The sequence below is a fragment of the Diorhabda carinulata genome, chromosome 3 (genome assembly GCF_026250575.1).
Source record: "Diorhabda carinulata isolate Delta chromosome 3, icDioCari1.1, whole genome shotgun sequence".
Classification (NCBI taxonomy): Eukaryota; Metazoa; Arthropoda; class Insecta; order Coleoptera; family Chrysomelidae; genus Diorhabda; species Diorhabda carinulata.
In genome coordinates, this window is record NC_079462.1 from 26,481,154 (window position 1) to 26,507,675 (window position 26,522).

At 31.2% G+C, this 26,522-nt stretch overlaps 3 protein-coding genes across 6 annotated transcripts in view; 2 read left to right on the top strand and 1 right to left on the bottom strand.

Moving 5' to 3' along the window:
- Positions 1 to 6,623, top strand: part of LOC130891428 (probable Na(+)/H(+) antiporter nhx-9) — a 47,877-nt gene extending 41,254 nt beyond the window's left edge. For all 4 annotated transcript variants that reach the window (XM_057796177.1, XM_057796178.1, XM_057796179.1 and 1 more), the window contains one exon: positions 634 to 6,623. In XM_057796177.1, the coding sequence (XP_057652160.1) occupies positions 634 to 853 (220 nt within the window). In that variant the 3' untranslated portion in view covers positions 854 to 6,623. The remainder of the gene's footprint in view (positions 1 to 633) is intronic.
- Positions 6,624 to 7,042: 419 nt separating this feature from the next.
- On the bottom strand, positions 7,043 to 10,844 carry LOC130891715 (translocon-associated protein subunit alpha). The gene is made up of 6 exons (XM_057796615.1): positions 10,377 to 10,844; positions 9,985 to 10,173; positions 9,764 to 9,911; positions 9,524 to 9,699; positions 9,248 to 9,463; positions 7,043 to 7,688 (listed from the first exon to the last, which is right to left on the bottom strand). Exons 1-6 carry the CDS (start codon positions 10,438 to 10,440, stop codon positions 7,603 to 7,605), a joined length of 879 nt encoding a protein of 292 aa, XP_057652598.1. The 5' UTR covers positions 10,441 to 10,844; the 3' UTR covers positions 7,043 to 7,602.
- Positions 10,845 to 11,214: 370 nt separating this feature from the next.
- LOC130891716 (uncharacterized) lies at positions 11,215 to 25,429 on the top strand. The gene is made up of 8 exons (XM_057796616.1): positions 11,215 to 13,162; positions 14,571 to 14,633; positions 18,470 to 18,556; positions 19,501 to 19,661; positions 20,900 to 21,008; positions 21,125 to 21,271; positions 24,862 to 25,133; positions 25,186 to 25,429. Exons 1-8 carry the CDS (start codon positions 12,985 to 12,987, stop codon positions 25,393 to 25,395), a joined length of 1,227 nt encoding a protein of 408 aa, XP_057652599.1. The 5' UTR covers positions 11,215 to 12,984; the 3' UTR covers positions 25,396 to 25,429.
- The last annotated feature ends 1,093 nt before the right edge of the window (positions 25,430 to 26,522 follow it).

Below are 26,522 nucleotides of genomic sequence, written 5' to 3' on the forward strand. Positions count from 1 at the left end.
AAATATTTTCAATTGGGATTAATACAGTTTTAAACCAATTATCAAAGCACATTTTCACCTCGGACTAAGTTAACTCTTAAATATGTGTTACAAACTGAAAACCAGCTGTTTGGGTGTCGACCGTGAGAAAACAAAAATAAAAAAGTTATTGACAATTAAATTTAGGTGATATGAAGGATTGTTTATCAATTCAATCCTATGGCTGGGTAAAAATTACTATAGCGAGCGGTGTTTGATTTGCCATGATGATTTGCTTTTTCGTCAACATTTTTGCATGTCTTCAATGAATTTTGGTAAATAAATATTTGTGTACCAATTAAATTTGATAGTATTAAGTTACTCGAAGGTTACTATTGACACATGACCGGTAATGCAACAGGCAACTATTTACTAAGATACACGTCAAAGACCCACATAGTTGCTTGCTATGATTGCCACAACAATCCAAACAGCTTTTGGAGTTTTCGTGGGCCATTTGGCTGTTGAACGAGTTCAAGCTACAAGACAACCTGTAACATCGACAATAAAATTTTTTGGTTAAGGTTGTTCTAAAATCGATACAAATTCTATTAGAGTCTAGATCCTCAGTCCCAAGGAAATAAGAATAATCCCGTTTGAAATATATTTTTTTAGGTCTGTTACGAGAGACACAATTCCAGAAGAAATTTACGGAACTTCGTCACTTAGAAGACCGTCTTGGATAAACAGTAGCTCCCAAAGACGTTCAAGTTTCACCAGGCAACCAACTTTAGGCATATCGTTGATGGGTAATGTTTCATCACCTTCACCAACACCTTCAGAGGCTTCTAACGAAGATACCGATATTGAGTGTTTGATGAAAGCTGGACTTTAATATAAAAGTATTGAAGATCTAGAATCTAGCGACTGAAAGCTTATTGTGATTAGGATTGAACAACAGTATTAAAGTAAATTTCGAATTTCGTTTTCCAAATCACATCGGAATTTGAAACTTGTTATAATAATGTCGAGGGTAAGAGAAGATTTAAAATATTTTGCTAGCGTCCGTTTCATCGTTTGCTCATGAAAATTCATCTTTAGAAGTTATTTTAAATCAAAAGTAGTTTTTAAATAGAAAAATCATTGTTAGTATTTTCATCGCGATATGTTTAACTTGTAAATTCGCGTCATAGCTTAAAATTAGTCTCAATTTGTTATTTCCATAAAAAAGTTGATAATTAATAATTGAGCAAAAACCCCTACGATAAACAAACTTATGAATCAATAGTTTGACTGCAAAATATAGTACCTGTCTCCTCTCTTTCGTAACCTAAGTTCATTCACCTTCGGTTCCAGGAATAAATTGATACTCTTGTATATATACAGTGACTCACAGATCAAATAAATCACTCTTTATAAATAAATCAGAACTTGAATTCCGTTAAATCAAGAAGTAACAGTCACTAATAGAAATTTCTCTTTTTATTAACTGCTTCATCGTGTAAACTGTGAGTTACTTGATGTTAGAGTATACCTAAATCTAAAAATTATCTTTTGTGAAACACCGTATATAGGCAATTTTGCATTTTAAAATCTAGTTGAATACTTATCGAGATTATAACTTTAAAATCACTAATTACATCTGATTGAAATATCACTACTGTTACTGTCTAATAACGGAAAAGTTAAATGCGTTTGCTGAGACAATTTCTTGTCCCTGGTTTTTTGCTTATTATGATCAGCTATTAAGTTTCTAGGTATACTACGACAAACACTTAAACGGCAAAGTATATTTTTAAAGCTCTGATAACCAAACTTAATCTGTAGTTTCAAAATAATGTGCAATACTGAATAAATTTTAAAATGCAAATGTCTCAGTTATGTACTTTTATCGGCCTACATGTTGGGATAAAGTTAAAAATGAAATACTTTTAACTAGCGAAGACCTATAATTCTTATAGGATTTGTTTCGATATATTTTAATAGGTTTAGTAACAATTAATGTCATTTTTAGTCGCAACCTCAGATTCGATAGCTACAAATGGTTTTAAAAAAACTTTTTGCCATCAATTGCCAACTCTTAGTAAGCTCTATAACAGGGGTCCGCAATCTTTTTTTGGCCGCGGGTCAAATTCAACCAAAATGCGAGTATTATACAGATATTTTCGTATTAAGACAGTATTTTAGTAAATAATAAGATATATTATATTGAGAAAATAATTACAAACATACGAGGATATATTCAAAAATTCTTAGTCTACTATAGAACCAAACAAAATTTCAATGTCAAAATATTCTCAACATATTCTCCTCTTAATTGGATACATTTATTACAGCGAAGCTTTAAAAAATGTTTCTTCTTGCTCTGCAAACCAGACCTCCACAGCTTTTATTACCTCCTCGTTGGAATGAGATTTACGAACTTTTTTACATTTGAGGAAAAGGATGATAGTCGGACGGAGCGAAATCTGGTGAATAAGAGGGGTGTTCTAATTATTCAAATCCTAAATCACGAATTTTTTGCATCGCAACATGAGATTTGTATGCAGGGGCGTTTTCCTGTAAAAACAAAACACCTTTGGATAGTTTTCCGCGTCTTTTCTCTTTAATGTTTTAAGTAAGGTCAGAGTAATGTCGAATAGTAATCTCCAGTTATTGTTCTACCCTAATAAAAAATCAATCATGATTACTCCTAACACGAAACTTCTTAGGTCTTGGAGAACCAGAATGTCGCAATTTCATCAATTGTTGCTTTGTTTCTGGATCTTAGAAATGAACCCAAGTCTCATCCATAGTAACAATTCGGTTTAAGAAGTATACGTCGTTTTCAAATCGAGCACAGATCGAACGCGATGCTTCTACCCTTGCACGCTTTTGGTCAATATGCAAACATTTGGGGATGATCAAATTGACTTGAACGCATTTGTTTGAAATATTTAGTGCTTCAGATATCCGTTTTAGCCCAATTCGACGGTCTGATAAAATAATGTCATGAACTGCATCGATATTTTCGGAGACTGACACAGAAACAGTCCTTCCCGATCGGTCATCATCTTCAATGGAAAATTTACATGTTTTGAAGCTTGCAGTCCAATTTTTCACGGTCGCTTACGAAGGACATTGATCACCAAGGGTATTAAGCATATCTTCGTGAATCTACTTACCTCTTAATCCTTTTAAATACAAGTACTTGATGATGACACTCCAATTTTTCGATTTTCACAATTTCGGTGGACCTCTTTTTTCTTTTAATTTATTGCGTAACTCTGGTTTACTTTTTTGACGTCAAACCTCACACTGACACTTCTAATTAGTTATTGTTCGTTGCTATGGGAACGCAATATTTTGTTTATGCATGGATGTGGTCTTGGCTAACTAGATATCAATACATCCTCGTAGTTGAATGAACTTTCTTTATTAATTTTCTCTACGATATCAATGGCTCCCCTGTTGTTGAATTTGTGACGTCAATTCAGTCAAGCCTAGTTTATAGTTATAGTTAGTCGTTCCGCAATTTCTTGAATTCATCCGTCCATAATGTTGAACTTAAACATTTCTAAACTAAAATTGTCAATTCTTAGATATTCAAAATACTGCAAATTTATAATATTCTCTTCTATTTCATCGGGCTTTATTATAAATGTAAGCATTTCTCCATGTTTATTAAGACGTTCAAACCGACTTTCATATTCACTTTTAATGCCCGAAATCCAACTTTCGAACAAATTTAGATTGCGTTCATCGATATTTTCTTTTTCATGTTACCTTTTTAACGAGGGAAAGAAATAAAATTTTTTAGTTTTTATGCCAGTTTCAAAAAATGTCAATTTTGAAGTAAAACTGTTCTATTCCTCATACATTTTCAAAGTTCTGTAGTTATTTCCTTGGAGTCGAACGTTGAAATCATTATATTGGTTCATTATGTCTGTTGAGAACAAGAGTCTTACAAATCATTGTTTATCATTGAGTTCAAAATCATTTTAACCGATTACGTAAAGAAATATTTGTATATCATCAAAACACTTTACAAATCTATTAAGAACTTTGCCCTGAGTAAACCATCGCATTTCAAAACTTAATAACAAATTTCCATATTTCGATTCAATTTCCTCCAAAAAACCGTTGAAGCGCTGATCGCGCTATTATCATGTTTACGATCTCAACTTTTTCCATTACATCCTTAAGTTGTTGTGTAGATGCCTTTGCAAATAAATTTTCTTCATGTATGATACAATGAAACGATAAAAGTATACGGCCAAGTTCACTTTACATTAGTTTTACAAATCCAACAGTTTTTCCTCTCATACTTGGAGCACCGTCAGTTGTTATGGGAAACAATTTACTTTTTAAATCCAGTACTTGACCATTTTTGAAATTTATAAACTCTTGTACTTGACCAAAAATATGAGTACCTTTGGTGGTGTCATTCATTGAAGCTAGAACGCATAGTTCTTCTTTGACATTCGAGCTATTTATTGATGCAAATCCAATAATTATTGCCAGCCTACCAATACTATTTATGTCGGTCCTTTCGTCAACTGCAATGCTAATTATGTCACAAGATAACAAATCATTTTTGACCTGTTCATCAATATTCTTTGCCATACCTTCAACGCGACGCTGGACTGGACTGGACTGACAATAGCATTTCTTTGATTCTCTCAAATTCTCCCAAAGTGTTCGGAACAGTTTATGAATGCGTTTTTCAAAAACTTGCTGTCTGTAAATGGTTTTCCGTTGTACCAATGGTAAGAGCTGCAACAAAGCTCGCAGACATAGCGTGATTGTTGCTGGTAAAATTTAATACACGTTTATCAATGTATTCAGATTTATCTTTATTTGCCACTCACATCTTTATGTTTTGAAGTAAAGTGTCGCTCAATATTATTAGTCCTGACGGTAATTATATCTGTACATAAAGTACATATCAATTTGTCACCGTTTTCGATACACCCATAATTTTATGTCCCACCCATCTTGAAATAATCTCTTTCTTGCTTTTTGTTTGTTCATGGTACTTTTTTTAAATAATATTTATTTCTCTAGGTCACTATTATTGTGTTATTGTTTTACACGCTCTATAACTATAACTAACATACAACTGAGATAACTAATCCGCCGATTCCATATCCATTCAGGCGGGGGTGGAGCTTTAATTGATTCAAAGTTGGTACGTTCATACGACAAAAATTTTTTGAGAATAATAAAAAAAATTTTTGGGTTGCTGACCCCTGGTCTAAAAGTAAGTTTCACATTAATTAACCAAAAACAACCACAATCGAGGTAAAATTTGCATTTCGTTCCTCTTTTGATAAAACCGATTTTTAAAGCAAAGATGAAAAATGGGTACTTAATGTTAATCTGAAGAGCAACAATGGTTGGACAACCGTGCCGTAAATCCTGACTTGCATGCGAAAAGATGATGTGTGTTAGGCCGAATTTTAAAAGAATCGTTCATTATGAGCTCTTTCCTTCAAATCAAATCATCACAGATGAAGTGCAGAGGTTAGGCAAAGGGAAAGAGCTCGTCGTTTTTGATCGGAGTAGATCACGATAACCCATTACCACATACTGAGAGATCACGAGGGAAAAGCCCTTTTGGAATATAACGTTCTTCCACAACCACAATTCTCTTGTTGTCGCCAGCCAGGTAGTTTAAAATAACGGCAACGATATCATTGATTAAATTGTTTTATGAGTAGTGAATTAGTTTTTTATTGGTTTACCTATTTTTCTTGTTCAACAACAATATCATTAAGTTCATTATTGGGTAGATTGAGGAACTTTTATGTCGAATAAGGTTTCGTTTCAGTGATGAACCTGATTCAGGAACAATTTTCTTCTGCAGAGCTGTGGTTATATGTTTGTAGAGGGATGGTTTTTTGGGGTAACGTTCGCTCAGTGTGTGTGCTTGCAATATATCATAGGGATGAGTTAAATTGAAAGAAGAGAAGCAAATGAAATATAATAGCACACGGAATGAAAGTAGTATTGTATGGTAGAGAGTAGGTACAAAATCGGGCCCAGCTGCGGCAGTATTATCCCTTTTCGTTGGCCATTTTGGCAAAAATCTAACGCAAAGAACCTGTAAAGTATTGACTACACTACTCGCGAAGTTGATCGAAGTTGACTTCTAGATGCAAATTTCATTTCGCTTTGTGCAGCAGCGCCTCTACTCACTCAATTTTATATACGATATAATTTTTAATAAAATCAAGAAGAGCTATTTGACCTGTAGGGTCTTCATAAATATTATTCTCACAAAATTTGTTATTGTATCGTTTTTATATTTGGATATAGAGCAATAAAGACCCCAGAAACAATAAAACATTAAATTTGCTTCGTTTTAGGAAAAAAATATTTTTGTTTGTAGATCATTGAACACACTTAAAATATTTAGAATTGTTGTTTAGAAACATTGTTCTGATTTGAGACTTATTCATTCCATGAAGAAATTCATACTTAAAGTAGTGTTATTCGAGAATAGCTACAACAGATATTATTTGGATAAACCTAATCTAACTTATCTATTAGTCATTTTGGTAAATAACTGAATCTATTCTATTACAATTTTTATTTGGGATGACTAAGTCATATTAGAAGAACACATTAAATCAATTCAATATGTTTATGTAAATTGGATAATTAATAAATAAATATCAGTTTGATTTAGTTTTATTTTAATCAATAATATAACCTTGCCCCCTTTAAGAAAATTATGAGATTCAATCACTAAAACTAGTATATCTCGATATCCATGAGTAGAGATGAGCATGGAAAATTTTGAAACTGATTTCGGCTACCATAGTTAGTGAAATTGTGTTTACAGTCTCTAACATACAGCATAAATCTTTAGCAACATATTAAGTTTTTTTGTCATTTTTCAATTTTTTGTGAGACCAGTTAATTCCAAAATTAGAATTTTTGACGGAAATCACATATTTTGTTTTTTTTTTCATTAGAAATTGTAGAAAACATTAAAATTTCCGTGAGATTCTTATTAAGAATTGAGTATACAAATGGTGGTTGGAAAAGAGGTACAGGATATGGATAATTACACATGTAATTGAATAATAGACATTTGAATCAAATTACCCTTTAATAGTTTCTGGAAGACACCATTATGGTGTAATTTGAAATATTCACATGATATTATATATAATAATATAATCTATTGCAAATATAACAATCAGAAACACACAACACACTGAAATATACAAAATTATAAATAATTTTTAAACAATCAAAAAATACCACCTCCGAATTACCAAAAAATAAAATATGAGTACTTTACAATGGATGTCAGTCTAACTGAGTCCAAGAATTTTTTTCATATCAGTCCAAGATATTGGAGATTTTTAAAAATATGAAAACAAAATTTATAATAAATTTTCAACTTATAACATAAATTTGTGCGCTTTTATAATAAATAGAAACATAATAAACAAAGGCAAAAAAGTGGTTTTGAATCTTCATTCAATATACATGATTGTTCTGAGAAAAAAATTCTTAGATTGTATGAAAGGTGGTCATTATTAGTCTTTCCGATGATAATGGAAAGAAAATTACAATATGATTAAGTCTTTTTTTGATCATGATGAGTGGAATGAGGTGAAAATGTCTTAATCAGTCACTAATTCATCACTACTCAGATCCAGTAGTACGTTTTACTTTTCTCTGCCTTGGGCTTTGTGGCTTGCTTTTAGGTGACTTTTGAACTTTTTCCTTAGCTGTAAGAACATAAAATGAACATAAATACTAATTAACGATATTTGAAATCTATACAATGAAAATGTAAAAGTTATAACTACTACTGTAAAAGATGTTCTATATAACACTGACCCATAATACTGGGTTGAATTTGGTTTTAGAAAATCGAAAACATTGAAAATACAATTTTTTACAATGTGGAAACATACTCGTCGAAGTATAAAAGTTTTCACTTAGGTAGACTGCTCATTGCAACCCTTTTGAAGATATTATGTTTTCAAAAGAATTATTAGGACGTTTAGATTTAATTTACAGCAATTTCCATGCCCAACTGTTTCCTCAGTAACTGTACAAGGAACTTTCATATTTGTCATATTAGTCAACTTAAAGAAATAAAAACTGGGTATAACAATTTGCAGACAAATTAACATTTTTGAAAAATTTTTTTAATTAATCTGAACTTGAAATTTATTACACTTTTTTATGAGCATGTAGTATTGTTTATTACATTGTTCCCAGTTACACATTCAACATATTTTTTGCTTAATTCATTTTACATATATAGTAAGATTTTAAATAGATTTGTCCTACAGATGTGTGAAAGCCATGTTATAAGGATGATGCAAGTTAAATATTTCTGCCGTTTTTTGCTTTATTCCACTTTTCTATTAGTGAGACATAAACAAATCCATTATTTACACATACATTTATGTAACTTCAAATCAATCACATTCCTCAATGTAAACACCTATATTTAAAAAATCGGCAATTGTTTACACGCTATCAAAAAGTCAGAATCAAAAGTAATTTTATTTAATTAAATTTCCCATGGAAAATTTGAAATTATTGGTAGTAATATGCACAAACAACGTACTACTCGTGAGAATTTAGAAATTTAAGGTTTCGATGAATGACTTTCCTTATTTTTTTTTTATTGTGTTTAATAATTTACACACATTAGAACCTTCCTTTAATGTAATACTATTATTGTGGTCATACACTTATAGGTTTGTAAGTTAAAAGAAAAATACCTTGATAAGACTTAATAAAATATATGAACTCTTACATAACCAAAAACGCTAAAATGAATCTGATCAATCTACTCATACAGCCCAGAATCGTGGATACAATGGAGACAATAAAAAGGGAATAGAGACATTCCAAAGAGGTCATGAGCCTAATGACTGGGGAAACAAGTAGAGAGAGACACTCACAAAGTTATAAGAATTACCATAGAAATATATAAGTTCAAATTTTATTTCTTGTTCTAACTAACTTCTTTTGAAACTTTTTAGCTGGATTTTATTTACTGTGATTGAAAGTTTCACTGTAAACTGATTTCATGATTATGAAAACTCAAATGATTTTGCAATATACCAATTTTCTATTAAATAGGTGATAAAAAAATTATTTATGCTATAGTTTGATACTCTTCAAGCCCAAACAGTACATTTTAGATATTTGATATATACTGTTTATTTGAGATAGAGCAATGGAAAACCATCACTTTTCACACAATTTTGATTTGTGGATATAATAATATATATAATCTGAAGCATTACTAATCAATGAAACTTACATAAACTAGCGATAACTTGAGGAGGTAGCCAATCATAATCAACATTGTTTGGATTGTTAGTTCCAGTTTCAACAGGGGCTGACTTTCTACTGCTACCACCACTTCCCCCACTGCGTTTTTTACCAACAGATAAAAGAGTTTGTTGACCAATAACCAAAAGTAAAACTACTCCAGCAGCCAAAAAGACATACAAAAAGAAAGTTTCTCCATCTAAACCTATAAAAACATCAATTTTTAATAAATTTCACGAAAAAAAAAACAATTCTGATAATATACCTTCTTCCAATTCAACAACTTGTACAGTTTCATTAAAAACAGCTTCTTGGAAAGGATTGCCATTACTATCATGATAATTCAACATGATGTTGAGTCCAAATGGTCTTCCAGCAAATGCTTCAGAAGGAAGAAAACTGTAATGGAAAGTAGCTTCTTTTTCTGGTGCTATTATTTTCCTGAAAATAGAATTTGTGATAAATTAGGGACCTTATAAATGTTGCATTCAATAATTAAGATTACCTGTAACCAATAGCTGAGAAATTTTGAATGTAGAAGTTAAAATCCATAGGATATCGGAAAGATGCCTCAAGAGTATCAACAATAAAATCTTGATCACCTTTATTACGGAATCCAACTAAAAACTCAACAGGAAGACCAGCAGGGATTTCTACAACATAAATTATAAAATCAAAAACAATTATTCCAAATTTTATAATTCATTGAGACAAATTTTTACATACCCATTTGAGAGGCACCAGTTAGTTCAGGTTTCACAAATAATAATGTAGTATCAGCATATGGTGATGACAATGATTTAGTATCATCCTCATATTCTTCAGTAGCTCCAACCTCTTCCACATCAGCCTCTCCTTCAACTTCCACTTCATCTTCTTCTATTGGATCTTCCTCGGCGTAAGACACAATTTTTCCTACAATAAATGGAAAAGTATGGTACATCTCAAATCACATAACCTTTATTTTATTTATATACTTAAAAATGTGGTATTGTTAAGTTGTAATCAAACTTAGTTGACGAATAGAATTTACGTTGAGAGAATCTTTTAAAATCTGGAAAGTTTGTGATCATTATGATTTAGATTTCTAATAAAATTGGAATAAAATGTATACTTACCATTTTCAAAAATTAATATTAAGGCCGGAAATAGAAATAAGGCGAAAAATAATAACTTATTCATGTTTAAATTATTAATGAATTAAGTTTCACAGCCTATTTGCAGTTGCCTTAAAATACAAGCATCAACCAAGTGACCGACCACCTTTTCTTACTTTCCCGATCTAGTTGTTTCGACGTGGAACAAAATTTTGTACACATCACATTGTATTCCACCTTTTACCGTTACGTCACTTCGTTAACTGTCACTTGATAACGTGTATACGTTTACACTCCACACCAATTATTTATGATAATATATTACTTTAAAACAAAAAGATAATGGGTAAATTCAATTATTGTATATTTTAACGATAATTATGTAGGGTCCATCCTTCACCCAAATTTTTCATTAGCAATTCAGTTGTATAAAAATTTGAGCCCTTTATGTAAACGTTGGTTAGTTAATATACACGTGGCTATTATTCCATAAGTCGGAAATTTGTTTCTTGTATGAAGGGTTATATATATATTAAGAGCTTCATCTGTTTTGTAATTTTTTTTCATCAAATGTTTATTTGTACTAAAGTTTCTTTTTTACTTAAGCAAATTCGCTTCATTCTAAGACGATTTGCGGTAGTATAATAGTTTCAAAATATGGAACAATAAATTTTTTTGTGTAAACAAATATCCTTAAAATATCTTACGCAATTTCAAATTAGTCGTTTATATCTGAACCGAAGTGCCAAACTTGAAGAAATTGCTCTACTAAGTAATAACAAATTAAATCAAATTGAATGATAGGAGCCAGTTTCTTTCTTTGGTTGTCTCTTTTCTATGACATTTCTGTTCGATCCTCACTCTACTAGGAATTAATCAAGATGAATTATTCGTTTTAGTGCTCCGGTTTCGTTGCGAACTTGTTGACACAAATTGTATAAAGACTGTTATTAGGAGTTTATGTATATAGTTTTGTATTAAGTGCTTGTGGAAAATCAGTACTAATGAAACTAAGTATCACGTCGTCCGACTAAGTAGTACAATATTATAATAAAGGATTAAATTCTTTAACTGCGTAAAAGTTGGTTGTAGGTCGATTTAAAAAATACAATTTAATTTTATATGCAAATTTAAAGCGCGTTCTCATGAGTCGAAGTTTATTGATGAATTCCAGTTGATCAATAAGATTTATAACCAATTAGTCATGAGAAAGTTTACTTGATTGGAATTGAAAAACTTTGCAGTGAAATAATTTGATTAAATCATACCTTATAGTTCAACAACTTGATTTTTAGTTTTGTTTGATGTAGCTGTGTTTGATGAATTGATGGATGAAATGAGCATGAGTTCTATTTCATAAATAGATGGATTTCATAGGCGTAAGGGATATGTCTGTTGTATTTTCTAGTTTTTGGAATCACCGGAAAGAAAACGAAAGGAAAATTTTCAAAATTACCGGACTGTAATTTATGTACAGGGCAATTGTTGTGATGTTATTTTTTACACTAGTCGACAACCTAATTAGAGCATACTCGAGGAAATATAATCATTGCTTAGGAATACGTTGATGATCTCTTTCCTCAACTGTAAAAAAGTTCGTAAATCTTATGATAAAAGGTCGTGAATTTTCTTCTAACGAGGAGGTAATAAAAGCTGTGAAGGTTTGGTTTGCGGAACAAGAAGAAACATTTTTTTTTGAAAGGTCTAGAGCCGTTGCAGGTTCGCTGTAATAAATGTATCCAATTAAGAGGAGAATATGTTGAGTAATAAAATATTTGGTATTGAAATTTTGTTTGGTTCTATACTAGGCTAAGATTTTTCAATATATCCTCGTATATGCAACCAAAACAAAAAGAAACAGTAAACGTGCATAATTCAGTCCTAGTCATTGAGTTTATCGGGTTATTTAAACTTCACCGTTAATTTTACAAATGAACAAAAGTTCATATATAACTTTATTACATTGTTGTAAGTAACTATGAAAATTTGTAAATTTTAGTAGATAGATAAGTCGTAGATAAAGTATAAGGTTCTACTTGCTTCTACTCGATTAGTTACTTCATCTTCATCACATATCACCAACATTATGGAATTTATTCATCATTCTTAATTCACCTTTATATAAAGATTCTTTTTACATGAGCTGTCGCCCTTTAAGATGATGCTATAATAGCCCATTCGGTTATTGTACGAAGCAATTTGAAAGTAATAAAAATAAGGTTAACCTTCATTATCCATTACTATCCCTTTCAATAATATGAAATAATTTATTTCACTTTCTGGTTGTTAATAATGTTATAAAATATTTCTTGGAAAGGAATCTATCGACGTAAATTTTGAGGGATGCGCATAAAATTACATCTAGTGCCTATAGTTTACGTTTGGAATGATAATTTCTGAACACCCTTTATATTTTCCAATTGTTAGTTTGTTTTCAAACTTCGGAATTCAATTGATTGCGATTATAAAATTAATACTGACCCAAACCTGTTGACCTGGTTATCTTTATTAACACAAAGAGTAAGGCGAAGTTGTTTTTAAGTTATTGACCAGACTTGATAGTGACAGAGACATACTTCTACCATGAACGTCCAGTCTCGTTAGTTAAATATTTCGTCTAGTCAGAGATATGAACGAAGTGAAGTTTTGGTTTTGTTTTCTATCTTTTTGGATTTATAATAATTTTGTATTGACAGTGCCTAAGTTAAGAACAGATATATGGCGTGAAGTTAATAGTGAATATGAACATGATACGAAGTTGCTTAAAAATAAATTCGTCCATGGGGATACTTCTAGATTGCCCAGGGGTATGTTTCCAACATATTACAGCGGCAATATTATAAGAAGCGAAATCTTTACTATTTTTCAAACGTTTGGAATTCATTTTTTTCATATAAGTAGTAGTAACCGAGAATGTTTAACTAAGCTGCTTAAAAAATGGTTAAGTATACTAAAAATTATTTCAATTTGAATTAAAAAATGAACAATCGTCTAAATAAAGTGAGCAAATCAGTTGATAAAAAACGACTAATTATATTATAAACAAATCTACTCAATTTTACCAATAATTTCTAAAAAAATTAAATTGGATTAATTGTGACTTTCCTCTTTAATGAGAAAGAGGATGGTACATTTTGAAAATGACGTAGATATCTGTTTACCTTTATTTTTCAGAAACCATTAATTTTTTTCGAAGTTAATGCTTTTGACTGTTTTGGAAACATATTTTTCCGATTTTTGTTTGAAAAATGCGCGTAGTTTTGCATATTTTGATATATCAATACAGTTTTTTTAGTTATGGTTCTCTTCAGCATAGAATGTTGAAGGTTTTTATTTTCTTGATAACTCTTTGAAATAAATGAGTATTTTATTCTGAAGTCCATAAAGTAACTGTTTTAAGTACCTAGTAGCAAATTATTTTTTGTCAACCTATAAATAGTATTAAAAACCACAAGAAAATTATTCCTACAATTATTGACAGTAACAATAATTGTGCAGTGAGAAACTCTCTATGTAGAACGTATGGAAATGATGAGAAAAGTAGAACATTTTATTTGTTCTAAGATAACAATTATTCATATTCATATTATTCAAAAAAGGGATCCCGTCTCTAGGATAGACAGAAAACTGAAAAATATTTGGGGTTTGCTCAGTACAAAATTTTTGTAACGCCATCTGTATTCAAGATAAAGGGCGTTGAAGAAAAAACGATTATACAAATTTTTTACGATTTTCCCGCAACTACTGGCAACATTGTATTGAAATTTTATACGAATTTAAGCTTGGAAGCTGATACATTCAATGAATTTGTTTTATGTCTGACTCTCATAGAGGGCGCTAGTTATAAGGTTCGTACGAAGTAGTATTGAACATAACTTTTTCAATATTAGAAATATATTTTGTTTTGAGGTTGACATATATTAAACTCTTTGTCAAATATAAAAAAACCCACTTTGATATGTTATCCAACTCATAAAAATGAAAAATTAGACTTGAAGTTTTTATTTACGAAAACACAAATTTTCTCGACTCGACTGTCGCCCTACTGTTTTTTGCGTACTATGCCAAGATGGATGGATAAACATGACAAAGATGGCGTGTTGCATAGCAAACGATCCATTCTGGAGTAATGGGAATTTGCTTTGCGGGGTATTCACTTTGCATGACCTTCCCCTATATATCCAAAAAACTTATATTTCTGTTACCATTTTTCAGTGTTGAATTTTTTTCCTGTGCCCGTAGAGGAAGAATGCAATGCCAATGATGGTCGACGCAAAGGTAAGGTTAGTTTGACTAATTATACATACTATAGTAATAATTTCATTATATTTTGATATACATGGTTAATTCAAACAAAAAGTATTACAGAAGACTAATATGTACGATGTTAATGATAGTAATTAATACAGTGGAACCTCTCTAACTCGAATCTCCTTAACTCGAAAACCTCTCCAACTCGAAAAAAAATTTGTCCTGTGCGAAATCCTCTCGAATACTCGAAAAACTCATTGTAAAATCACAACCTCTGTAACTCGAAGTCTGATCGACCGACAAAGTCCTTTATTTTTAGCCCTAATAATAAAATTTAGCGTATAACTCGAAACGACGATCACAAGCAACTCGAAATGCGAAAATGTAATAGTATATTACGTAACAAGAGTTGAAGTAGGGGAAGTCGGGGGAATACCGCGCGCCTAAGGAGAAATGTCCAAAATTTGATTAATATGAAATGAATAAATTTCATTTTTACCCCACGTAGACTGAATTATATTAGTTACTTAAGGAACTACCCAAAACCTTATTATTGTTAATATTTGTAATTTGACTAATAAATTTATGAGGTGTAGTAAAGCGCGGTATTCCTCCGCATAAAGGGTAATGCATCGCATGCTCTGGGGAATACTCCGCATGTATATCTAATATGCCTAATGAATAAAAAAAACTGTAAGAAGCCAAAGTCATCATATTTGGAAATGTTTTATTGTTCGATATATAAACGAAAAATCCAACCAAAATTCTTAACAGCAGTATTTTAAGATTAAAAAAAATACATAAGTACCTAACAAAAGTATTTAATTGCCAACAATAAAATATGGTTTGTTATTTATTGAAATTCCGTTTTTTTGCGTCTGCAGTACACATATCGCAAGTATATCCATCAGCTGTACTCCATCCACTACACTCAGAATGTGACCAATTTGAACAGAAAGTACAACGGTACCATAATTCATGATTCTGTCCAAATTCTCCGCAAACTAAGCAAACGTCATTATTTTGACAATCTACATCGTCTAGTTCATCATTATCGCATAACTGTCTTTCGTCATAACTACTTTCAGAATCAGAGTCTTCTACTATTTTTCTTACACAAGATGTTGCTGTCTTATTAATAAATTTTTCCTTTCTATTTCTCTTTTTGTCTTCTGTAAGTTTCTTCTTATCTTTTTTTTCTTGTTTAGCTTCCAGTTGTTTTTTCAGTGGAGTGGAAGTAAAAATCTCTGAATGTTGTGTTTTGTAGGATTTGGCTACAGTTTTTTTCTCAGTCATTACTGGCAGCGGTACTATTTTCTCCATAAGATTCAGTGATTCATTGAGAGATAAGTTTTCTTTAAAAAACTGAGTAGGTTTATTTCCTTTTTGAGGTGGAGTGATTTCATTTTTAGCTTGCGTAGCAGTACTAGTTTCTTGCTGGAAATTAAAATGAACTTCTCTTACTGTATTATTCTGTTTCGAAGTTCCAGGTTGTTCTATATTTTCTTGGTTCTATTGATCCATTTCGTTAGTGGTAGTTTCAGTAATGCCAATTGAGATTTGGATATTAGTGGCGTCTGTGTGATCTAATGTAAAAAAGTCATCATCTGAAAATTTGTCAGGGTCCAGGGGCCATATTCCAGCAGCCTTGAATCCAGAAATTCCTTTTTCCATTGAAGCTACTTTTAGATATGCTTTATTGAACAGTTTGGCTAGTTCATAATGCGTTATGCGATTCCATTAGCTCGGCAATATTCATATATAGTTCCCCCGACTTCCCCTAACTCATTACGAGGCTTCAGTGAGTAAAATATAACTCCTGTATCGTACTACACTTTTTCTACGCCCATTCATAGCATGATACTTAAGAAAACGTGTTCTTTTTATGTAATTTTAGATTTATTTTACATGTGTCAACCTAACAGCACATTAACTTCTAAGACTGAATCATGTTTTGGTGAAAGGCACAGCAAGGAAAGAGTTACCGTGCTATTAGCCGCCAATGCAAGCATGGATGATGATCGAATTGTTCACTGAATGGTTATTGTCTCTCGAAAAACAAATGATGCAACAAAAGCGAAAAATTTTACTGTCTATTATACTTTTCCTTTCGCCAATTGCTTCAAAAAAGCAGGTTTTGCAGATGACACCTCTTTAGAATTAGAGTCTGAAACTGATTGTTATTCGAACATCCTGCGCATTTCAATATTCAACTTTCGATGAGTTTGTTAATTTTGATGATGGTATTTCTGCGTACGGACTATACAAATTCTGACATTATTACAAGTGTAAGAAATGAAGACAAGAAAGATTCTGATGACAGGACGAGTTACACACTACACTCTGTAACAAGTCATGATGCGAAACGTGCCCTTGATAAATTGGTGATAATATTTTTTCATCTCTACATACCATCGATAATATCATAGATCTTCAATCTATTAAATCAAAATCTCAAAGAAAAATAACCGATTTTTTCTTCAATTAAATTGTGTAAAATTTTTTGATCGACATGAAGAAAATTAATTGAAAAATGTTAACCTCTGTAACTCGAAGTAAATTTATTTCACCTCTTTATCTCGAAGTCTCCCTTACTCGAAAATCCTTTAACTCGAAATAGATTGCTTGTCCCTTGAGTTTCTAGTTAGAGAGGTTTCACTGTAATAAACACTATCTATAATTTGTCTCATATCAAAATTTAAGAAAGTTGCATAATTTGGTTTGTGCTTGGCATCAATTGATATCAAATTACCTCGTGAATTGTGGATGATCACTTGATAATGAGAATGCTTTCCTCAAGATAGATACCGGTTTTGCCCACAGTCAACCACAAACACAATTGTTTGTCAACTAAGCAGGAGTATTTGATGTGGTTCGACCGAACTATGGACGAGATTTTGCATCGTCTCTTAACCGTGAACAAATCTTAACCTACAACACACCAGAAAGCAAACATTAGTCATAACAATGTTTCTCGGAGTTAATCAGCGTTCGAGACGGCCAATATGGATTTGTCAGCCAATGCAATCGAGACGATCATTTTTTGAGACACACGCAGTATAATACCTCCAAACAATCCATGGCGAATATTACACCAACATATTGGGTTGATTTGAAGAGAAGTAGCATATATTCATGAATTAGGACACCGGAAAATTAGGAAACTGGACAACGTTGGACATGTGGTATGGAGCCGACACGATAGTACTTTGGAAAACAAAATATATATATTTTTTTAAATCTTGAGTTTTATTTAAAATGATACGAGCTTATTGTATCGTCCTTGTACATCTTTTTGGAAATTAATGAGCTTTCACCAAAAGAACAAAACAATTTTGGCATCGAGAATTAATCTTACCTAATCCAAACGACAAAAAGAGCGAATCCTGAAAAAAGGAAATTGAGTTTGGTCAAATTAAAAGATTTTCATCAATATCTTTTTCGATCATAATTGTCAGAGACACTATGCGTTTTGGACAGTAATTTTCATAAAAATGGTACAATACAACAGCTTAAACATCAATAATGGTTTTGATAACAACAATCCTGTAATCTTGAGCTCTATGAATATTGGAAAAGCTTAAAGGAACGTAATTAAAAAGGAACCTTCCATTATTTATTATTTCAAAGTAATTTATGGAAATAGTGAAACAAGTGATTTGGATAGATCGATTTATAGTTTTTTGGTTGTTATCGTTTAAAACTGAAGTCAAAGGAATTAAATATATATCCACCACATTAATTTATATTATTTTAAGTATGAAACAACAATACGTTGCTTTAGCGTGGCGTACCAATAATAAACTAATACCCACAAAACATACCTTGAAACGATATAATACATCGAATAAAATCTTTTTCAGGAGTTTGCATGAATACATACGAATGTAAAATGAAAAGTGGAGTATCCTTTGGTTCATGTGCTTATGGATTTGGAGTTTGCTGCGTATGTAAGTGTGTAAGTTAATTCTAGGATTATAATCACTTTTTTGCATTTTTGACATAACCACAAGCATTCAAAGTCCAATAATCTTTTTAGATGATTATTACTGTCTTTAGAAAATATTCCCTCGCTACAGCTGTCCTTATTTTAAATCTTGCTCATATTAAGGAAATAGCTTGATTTCTTCTTAGTAGTTCTTCACTCTATTTTTTCCTCCATATTTTCTTCAGTGTTACGCGTGGATAAACATTGAATTACAGATGGTTTTCAATGGAATTTAGTTCAAGTAAATATACTGTTACATTATATACTTGGTATTGTTTGTTACTAAATGTCACACAAAATAATAATGGAAATATTGTAGAATGAAAAACAAACAGTAACTACTAGTTACAAAACCAAATCAACAAATTTTCTACCATTTAAAGTAGATTGAATAGAAATGAGAAGTAAAGAATCTTTTGTATTGTTCATATATTTCTCACAAACGTTAAAGTTCCACCTTTATACACATCTGGAAGCTTTTTCTTCAACGATTCTGGTTTCATCTGAAAAAGAAGTGTTTGCAACTTTTCATTTATCCAGTTTTGATGTTGAAGGCACCAATTCAGGCGTGTAACTTCTTCTGATATACAACCCTGGAGCAGAGGTTTTTGAATTTTTCACCTGAACGACACTTGTGAATTCTAGGGGTTTGACAATTATACAAAAAATTGACTTTGTTTAACATCCACTATCTCTGATCTCTTTGGACCATTCATTTAATGTAGACCTATGAGTTAATGAAAAATTATCTATGTACATGAAATAGTTCACCTACTAAAGAAACGGTATTTTATTATTAAATATCATTAAATATCATTAAATACAATAAATATTATTTATTTACATTTACATGTTATAATATAATTGTTATATAGTTAGTGGAAGTTGATGAATCTATTTTTTCAGTTACCGCTACATGCGACAATGAAATTTTCAACAACATCACTTATTTCGTCAATCCTGATTTTCCTGATCTGACAAAAGGCATGTCTTCTTGTTTATTGATGGTAAAAAAGATGGACGACGACATTGCTCAGATACGTTTGGATTTTATACACTTTAATTTGGTTAGTATAAAAAACAACACAGAATTTTTAATTTTTTACTGCATATTTTTCAATATAGAATTTTTTTTGATTCTGGAAGTGTGCGGTTTTATAGTATATTCTTTGAGGTAAACTATGTCAAAGCGAAACAGTCAAAGTTGTATTGATATTGTTCATTAGTTTGCATGAAAGGTTAAATATGATGAAGCTATCTGTATCAACAATTCAAACGAATATTTGAATATTTCCAAACTCAATCCAACTAATTTTTCTGTCGACATATCACATTAACTGAAACTACATCAAGAAATGAAAATTGAGTTGATACCATGGACATTATCCGAGGAATATGCTCCCAAGAAAGAAAAAACAATTTTTTGTCCGGGGTCATGACCACTGTAAGATCTAAATGTGTTATCTTTGTTGATTATTTAGAAAAAGAAGAAACGAAAACTGAGTAATATTATGCTAGCTTCCTGACTTGTTTTGATGCTGATCGGCATTTGGAGGAAAATAATCGATCGACGTTATCTACCACATTCACCTGATCTGACTCTCTACGATCACTTTCTATTCCCAACTTAAAAAAAAATGGCTTGATGGAAGCGCTTTCACATAACAAAGAAAGGATAGTAGAGACAAACCCTTATTCTCCGAAACTTTCGATTTAATTTTTGGATTGCTAGAAAAAATAGAAACTGACTGATGTACAGAGTGAAAAGTATTTTATGTTGGAAAATAAGACTTTCTCATTGAAAAGTCGCTCGACCCTTGAACCACCTTCGTCTTACAAGCTCTTGAATTTTTATTTCTACTCATCTAGTCACAATAAGCATCGAACTAATCTATGAGTGGCGAAATATATATGTAAATACTTTCATGCTTCTAAATGTTCTTGATTTTAGGTGTCTTCTGTTTTAAAATTAGTTTTATTTGATAGTTTTTTTTTTAAATATTTGGATAAAGACTTGAAAAATTAATATTTTTTAAGTATTTTTTTTAATATTTAATCTTGCAAGGGACTTTCTGTGTATTTTCAAACTGATATTCATCCTAGTACAAACCTTGAACAATGATGAGGTATTTTTTCTTACACTTGTCATCCTATTTTACGTAATTGGATCATAAACTTCTTCATAATAAGTTCCATGAGGATTTTCACAATAATTTGGAAGGAGCCGTTTCTATTTTAGATTTATGATTTTATGAATGGTTGTATTCATAGTTAATTTTTATACCAATTTATATTTCAAATTCAGGGACAGCCTAACAGAAAAAACGGAGTGTGTGAGGACGATGTATTTCTATTGTCGACTGGAAATACTGCGAGAGATGTAACTTTATGCGGACTTAACAGTGGACAGCACAGTAAGTAAATTATTGAAATCAAGACTGTTGATTAGTGTCTTTTTTTCCTTGTGGGTGGGAAATACGTGAATATTTTTCGATTTCGATTTTAATTGTGTTTTAATTTTATTTTATAGTTTATTTCGACGTCGAGAATATACAAGAACATATAAAAATAAGTATGAAACTGAATAGAAAAGCAGTAAATAGACTTTGGGAAGTGAAAATAACACAAATTCCTTTTTCACAAAGGGCGCCAGCTGGATGTTTACAATATTTTGAAGGTAATAGCATAGTATGCAAATAATTTGTCTAACTTTGGTTAACAGAAACGGTTAGCCTATTTCTTCGCGCAGGCGACCATCCTTGTAGAAACACCTTGAAAATGAAACTTTCATTGGCATAGCTGTGCTTCTCCTGAGTATTTTGGAAACTTTTTGTAACTACTTAAATTTAGTGACTCATCTGCCAACAAAAAAATGGACATAAAAACGATGAATGCGAACGATTGCTCGATCTAAATTTCATATTTTCACACAGAAATTTGATATTTCGAATGTAAGGACTGCCAACATGAAAAAAAGTGAAAAAGTCTTTGCACTCTCAGCTCTAGAGACGATAGCGCATTTTTTATCGTTAGCAATCGGTAGATATTGACAAAAATCGTGATTTTAAATGTTTTTAACATTTAATTTTGTAAAGGTATGGGAAAAATCACATTTTGGTTAGTTTAATTGATTTTTTCCTAATAATACCCAAAATTTTTTTCAATTCTGCAGATCTACCGTTAACGTGTTAAATGTAAAAAACTCGAGCTCGTTATAATTGCCTCCCGTGAGAATATATCGCTGCTACAGACAGACAAAATGCTAGTAATACTGCATATTTTTGTAAAAAAAAACTGTATTGAAACTTAGTTTACGATAATTTTTTCTAAAACCGTAAAAAATTAATTATCAATACCGCCACATTTAGATATTAACAAATTCAATTACTGAGAGAAACTTGACAAAGTATACTTGTCCAATAATAATAAGTCTTAAATAATTGAAAATTCACAAATTAACTTTGTTAAATATAATATAAATGAATGTTCTACTAAATTAGGTAGATCTGATCAAAAATTACTACGAATGTCATCCCTACAAACTTATATAATTGAATGTAAAGTATACCAATCAAGCAAATGAAGTAGGAAACGTATAACGTTAGTTTTGAATGCTACTACAACAGCCAGTGATTTTTGTAGATTATTCATTTAGATACCATAACTTAAGAAACATCTTACAATAATCACTAACCGATAGTGATTATGTTAATGGTCACAGTTTATGAAATCATTAATTATTTCGTGAGATTTACTATGATTTTTTCAAATCTTTATTTCGCTTGAAATAACAGATAGGTTAATAATTTGAGTTTTATTTTGAAAAATTAAATCGAAGTACATAGAGAGGAGAATGTCCTAAACATATGTTATATTCCAATAAAATGTTTTTTATTAGTTTTTATCTCATAATTTTTCAGGCGACATTTTTTTTTAAATACCATCAGTGATCTGTTATTTCACTGACCCTGATACCTTTCCTTCATTACTTTTAAATCCTAGTTGGAGCGCTTCCCATGTTCCTCACTGTAATTGCTGAAATTCTCTGGAAAGTTATCTAGATTCTTGCGGAGATATCGTTATCACATTTTCTCTCAGAATCTCTGAATTTGTCAGCATATGTTGCAAAATTTCTTCATAATCTTTGTCTAGGAAATACTCAACTACCAACACAAATCTTTTCCAAGCTTTACAATCCAAAAGAGTCTTGATAAAATCTGTATCTGCTATCGATAGTCTCAAGAACATCAAATATCCCAACTTTCAACTTTCTCATACTGAGTTTTGGAAAATATATACAAATGTTTTTGTCCAGCGCTTTGACAAATTTCTTAATGATTTCTAACTTGATATATTAGGGCGAAAGTATGATTTTGTTTCAGCTTACAAGCGACTTCTTTATTAAATTCGTTTTATCGTCAGTAGAACAATTTCGTATGGGCCAAAAATATTTTTCCATTGGTATTATTGAAGGATATTTCGTGTATCCACTTTGATCAAGGAAAAAATTTTGTTATACCAACGTTTAGAAGCCCCTTCGCGATATCATTACAGTAAACCAGTTCATCATTTTCAGTAAAAAAAAAAATGTTAATGACTCACTTACGTTGGGTAGGCTGTAATTGTTACCATACCAAACATCTGCTCACATGAATAGGTGCTACCAAACATGCATCGAATGCATGCTGCATGCTTTTTTGATTTCGGATAATTATTCAAACTCTTTAAATATTGTGTATAAAATGTAAGAGCGTTAATCTCATTGAATTTTTCTTTCAAAAACTGTTCGATTGAAGATCTATCAACTGGATTTGCAACTTCAAAATTGAATGGATTGTTGGAAACTGGAAATTCAATTTCATTTATTTTGTAAAAGTTTTCAAAATGATTGTTGAATTCCGTAACCAAATTTTGCAGAAGTTGAGAATATTCATCCAATTTTTTTGGTTTACTATGCAAAATGATTTTAACTGAGGGAAAAGGTCCAAAGTTTGATTTTTTACCTGACTTTTCCACATCCTCAACTTTGTTTCAAAGGCTTGAATACATGAATCGATTTGAGTTACAATCAGATTTTTACCCTGTAACTTTATATTCAGATCAGTCAAGTGTTAGTTCATATCTACTAAAAAGGCACAATCAATCCACAAGTCATTGCCATAATCAATTGCTTTGTCTTTTTTTAACATAAAAGCTTTAATAGGGTCACGTAATACAAAAAATCTTTCTAAAACTAGTCTTCGACATCAGAAAACTTTTCGTCCAAATCTTGTAAAAATTACCTGAACTGTCGGTGATTTAGTCCTCTGCTCCTTATAAAATTTACAATTTTAATTATAGGTTGCATGACATGGTCCATTTTCAAATGTTTGAATGCCAATGATTCCTTAAGAATTATACAGTGAATTTCCACAACATTCCCTGATGTTTTCTGATTAATTTAGTTGCAACGCCGTAGACTTGAGTATTTAAAACGTCCGTACAGTAAACGAATGAAGTCTACTCTAGTAGCTACTACGCAAAAATACGATGATGCTCCATTCACATCATCAATACCTCATTTTAATCCAGAATGCTCTTCATTTTACCACATCTTTTAAACTTTGGTTTATCTATTGTGTCCATTTTGAAAACAAAGTATTGAGTATCAGTGTCCTTCACAAAGTCTGTGACATTTCATTATTGTTTTTATGTTATGTTAGTATCACAAATATAATAAAATAGATCATTACTATGACCACCGTTTAAAGGACAAGATGAATATATTAGGTTGAACATGAAACAGTGAATGAAACAAGTATTAACACCTTATACATATTCACGTGTAAGTACTTTTGCAGAATGAGATTTCTCAGAGTTGGGTTACAAATTGTTTCAATTGTTTCATTTTTTGAATGAATTTTTTGCAAAGATATCTAAGGCAACAACAATTTTTTTTTCATCCAAATTCGAAAGTTCTTATTATCTGAAATCGAATCAAATTCCATATCCATAATATTTGATTTATCTTAGCCATCTTTGCAGTTTCTGAACATGAATTCTTTATGAGCAGACAACGCAGCAAAAGCAGCATATTTTCAAAGAAATAATCTATGAAATAGCAAAACCTATTAGTTGATACATTTTTTTTTAATTACTAATTTTCCTAAAGTTATCTACCTCGAAAGGTAGCTTCCGGAAATCTATGCTGTTGAGTAATCTTCTTATGGGAAACTATGTACAACATCAAGATTGATTTGATTATGACTTACATAGGATAATTTTCAGGGTCTACAGGAGTTGTTCAAACATTAAATTTCGCCGAAAATGGTCGGCATTTAGCTAACCAAGATTACAATATATGCATTCGACAAGAAGAAGAAATGTGTGGTATTGTATACGAACCTTGTCATGAAAACGCTTTCAGAATTAGTGCTAATAATGGAAACGATGACGGGGATTTAGGATCAGGTGATTTTGTTGATAGCTCAGAAGGGGGACAAATGGAAACTTGTGAAGATAAAATCACCGTGCCATGTGAATCAGACGACTTATTATCTGTGAGTTTTTTAGCATTATGAAAGTATATAAGCTTATCATGATATTTTCCAGCCTGGAGATGAAGATTTATTGCAAGGAACATGTGATATCAGTCATTGTGGATCGTCACTTTGTCCTGCTGGAGAACGTCCTTGTAGGATAGAGAGTACGGTGACACCTTTCGTTATTGGTGTTCATTTCGGGCCCAGTCTTAGAGATGAATCTCCTGAGGATAATTTGGGAATGTGTTTAGTTTACAAGCAATTACCATGTAACGTTTGATATGTATAATAAATGTTGTGTTTAAAGGTTAAAATTATTTTTCCTAATTAATTTGGAACCCTGCAGCTATGTAGGTATTATGGAAAACAATAATAATCAAGTTTTAATTAGACATTTGGCAATAACAGTCATTGAGTGATTCAAAAATTGATGTAAATACGTCACCACTATACGGGGGTGAGAAATCAAAACTTTTCCATATTTGATCTCCAACTGTAATATCAGACTACCATAAACGCCATATATTAGGTACGTGCTTCTTAACTAGTAGCTAACACTACATCTTTATCCGTATCCTACTACGAGATTCACCATATATATCAATTGAAAATGATCTTGGCAATAAATTGATTAAATTTGGGAGAGAGTCCTTTGAAATATTGAGCGAAATTTGAACACTGAATTACATATTTCAAGTTTGGTATTTCCTACAGTGAAATTTTGTAAAATCATTTTTATTGATGGACTAATCACCTTAACCCTATCCACTACTGCAAATCACTTAATATCAGGCTCTCTAGATTATGATCAACTTTTATAAACATCATCAAAACCTTATTATTTTTAAGTCATTTGTATTTCTAATTTTCTTCTCGTTGCTATTAGCGATATCATTAAAAGTACTTTTTTCTATGGATGCATAAAATATTCTACTATTCTCACCGTTTTACGGCGTTGTTTAACGTGCAATATCTACTCAAGTCATGAAAAAATTTTCCGGCGTTTCCTTAGCGACACGACCAAATCACCGCACAATTATTATTGCTGTCAACTTTCCAAACGGGAACAGCTTCATTGTTTTTTCATAGAAGATAAATTAAATAAGTTGTTAAATTGATTATAATGGAACCCGTAGATTTTGAATTTAAAAATACACCTACATATATTTTTCAACAAACATCCGATGTTTGTGATAATTTGCTACCAAACACATTTATCTGCTGTTTGTTTAATATGGGTAAAAGAACTATAGTCGAAACATTCTTCCGTGACATATTATCCTGATGAACATGACCAAGATGATACTACGGATTTAACAATACGGAAAAACAAGTTTGGAACCATTCAGGAAAATTCAAATGAGTGAAATAAGAAAGAATCTGATTGTAAACGTGTAGAAGAGCTGA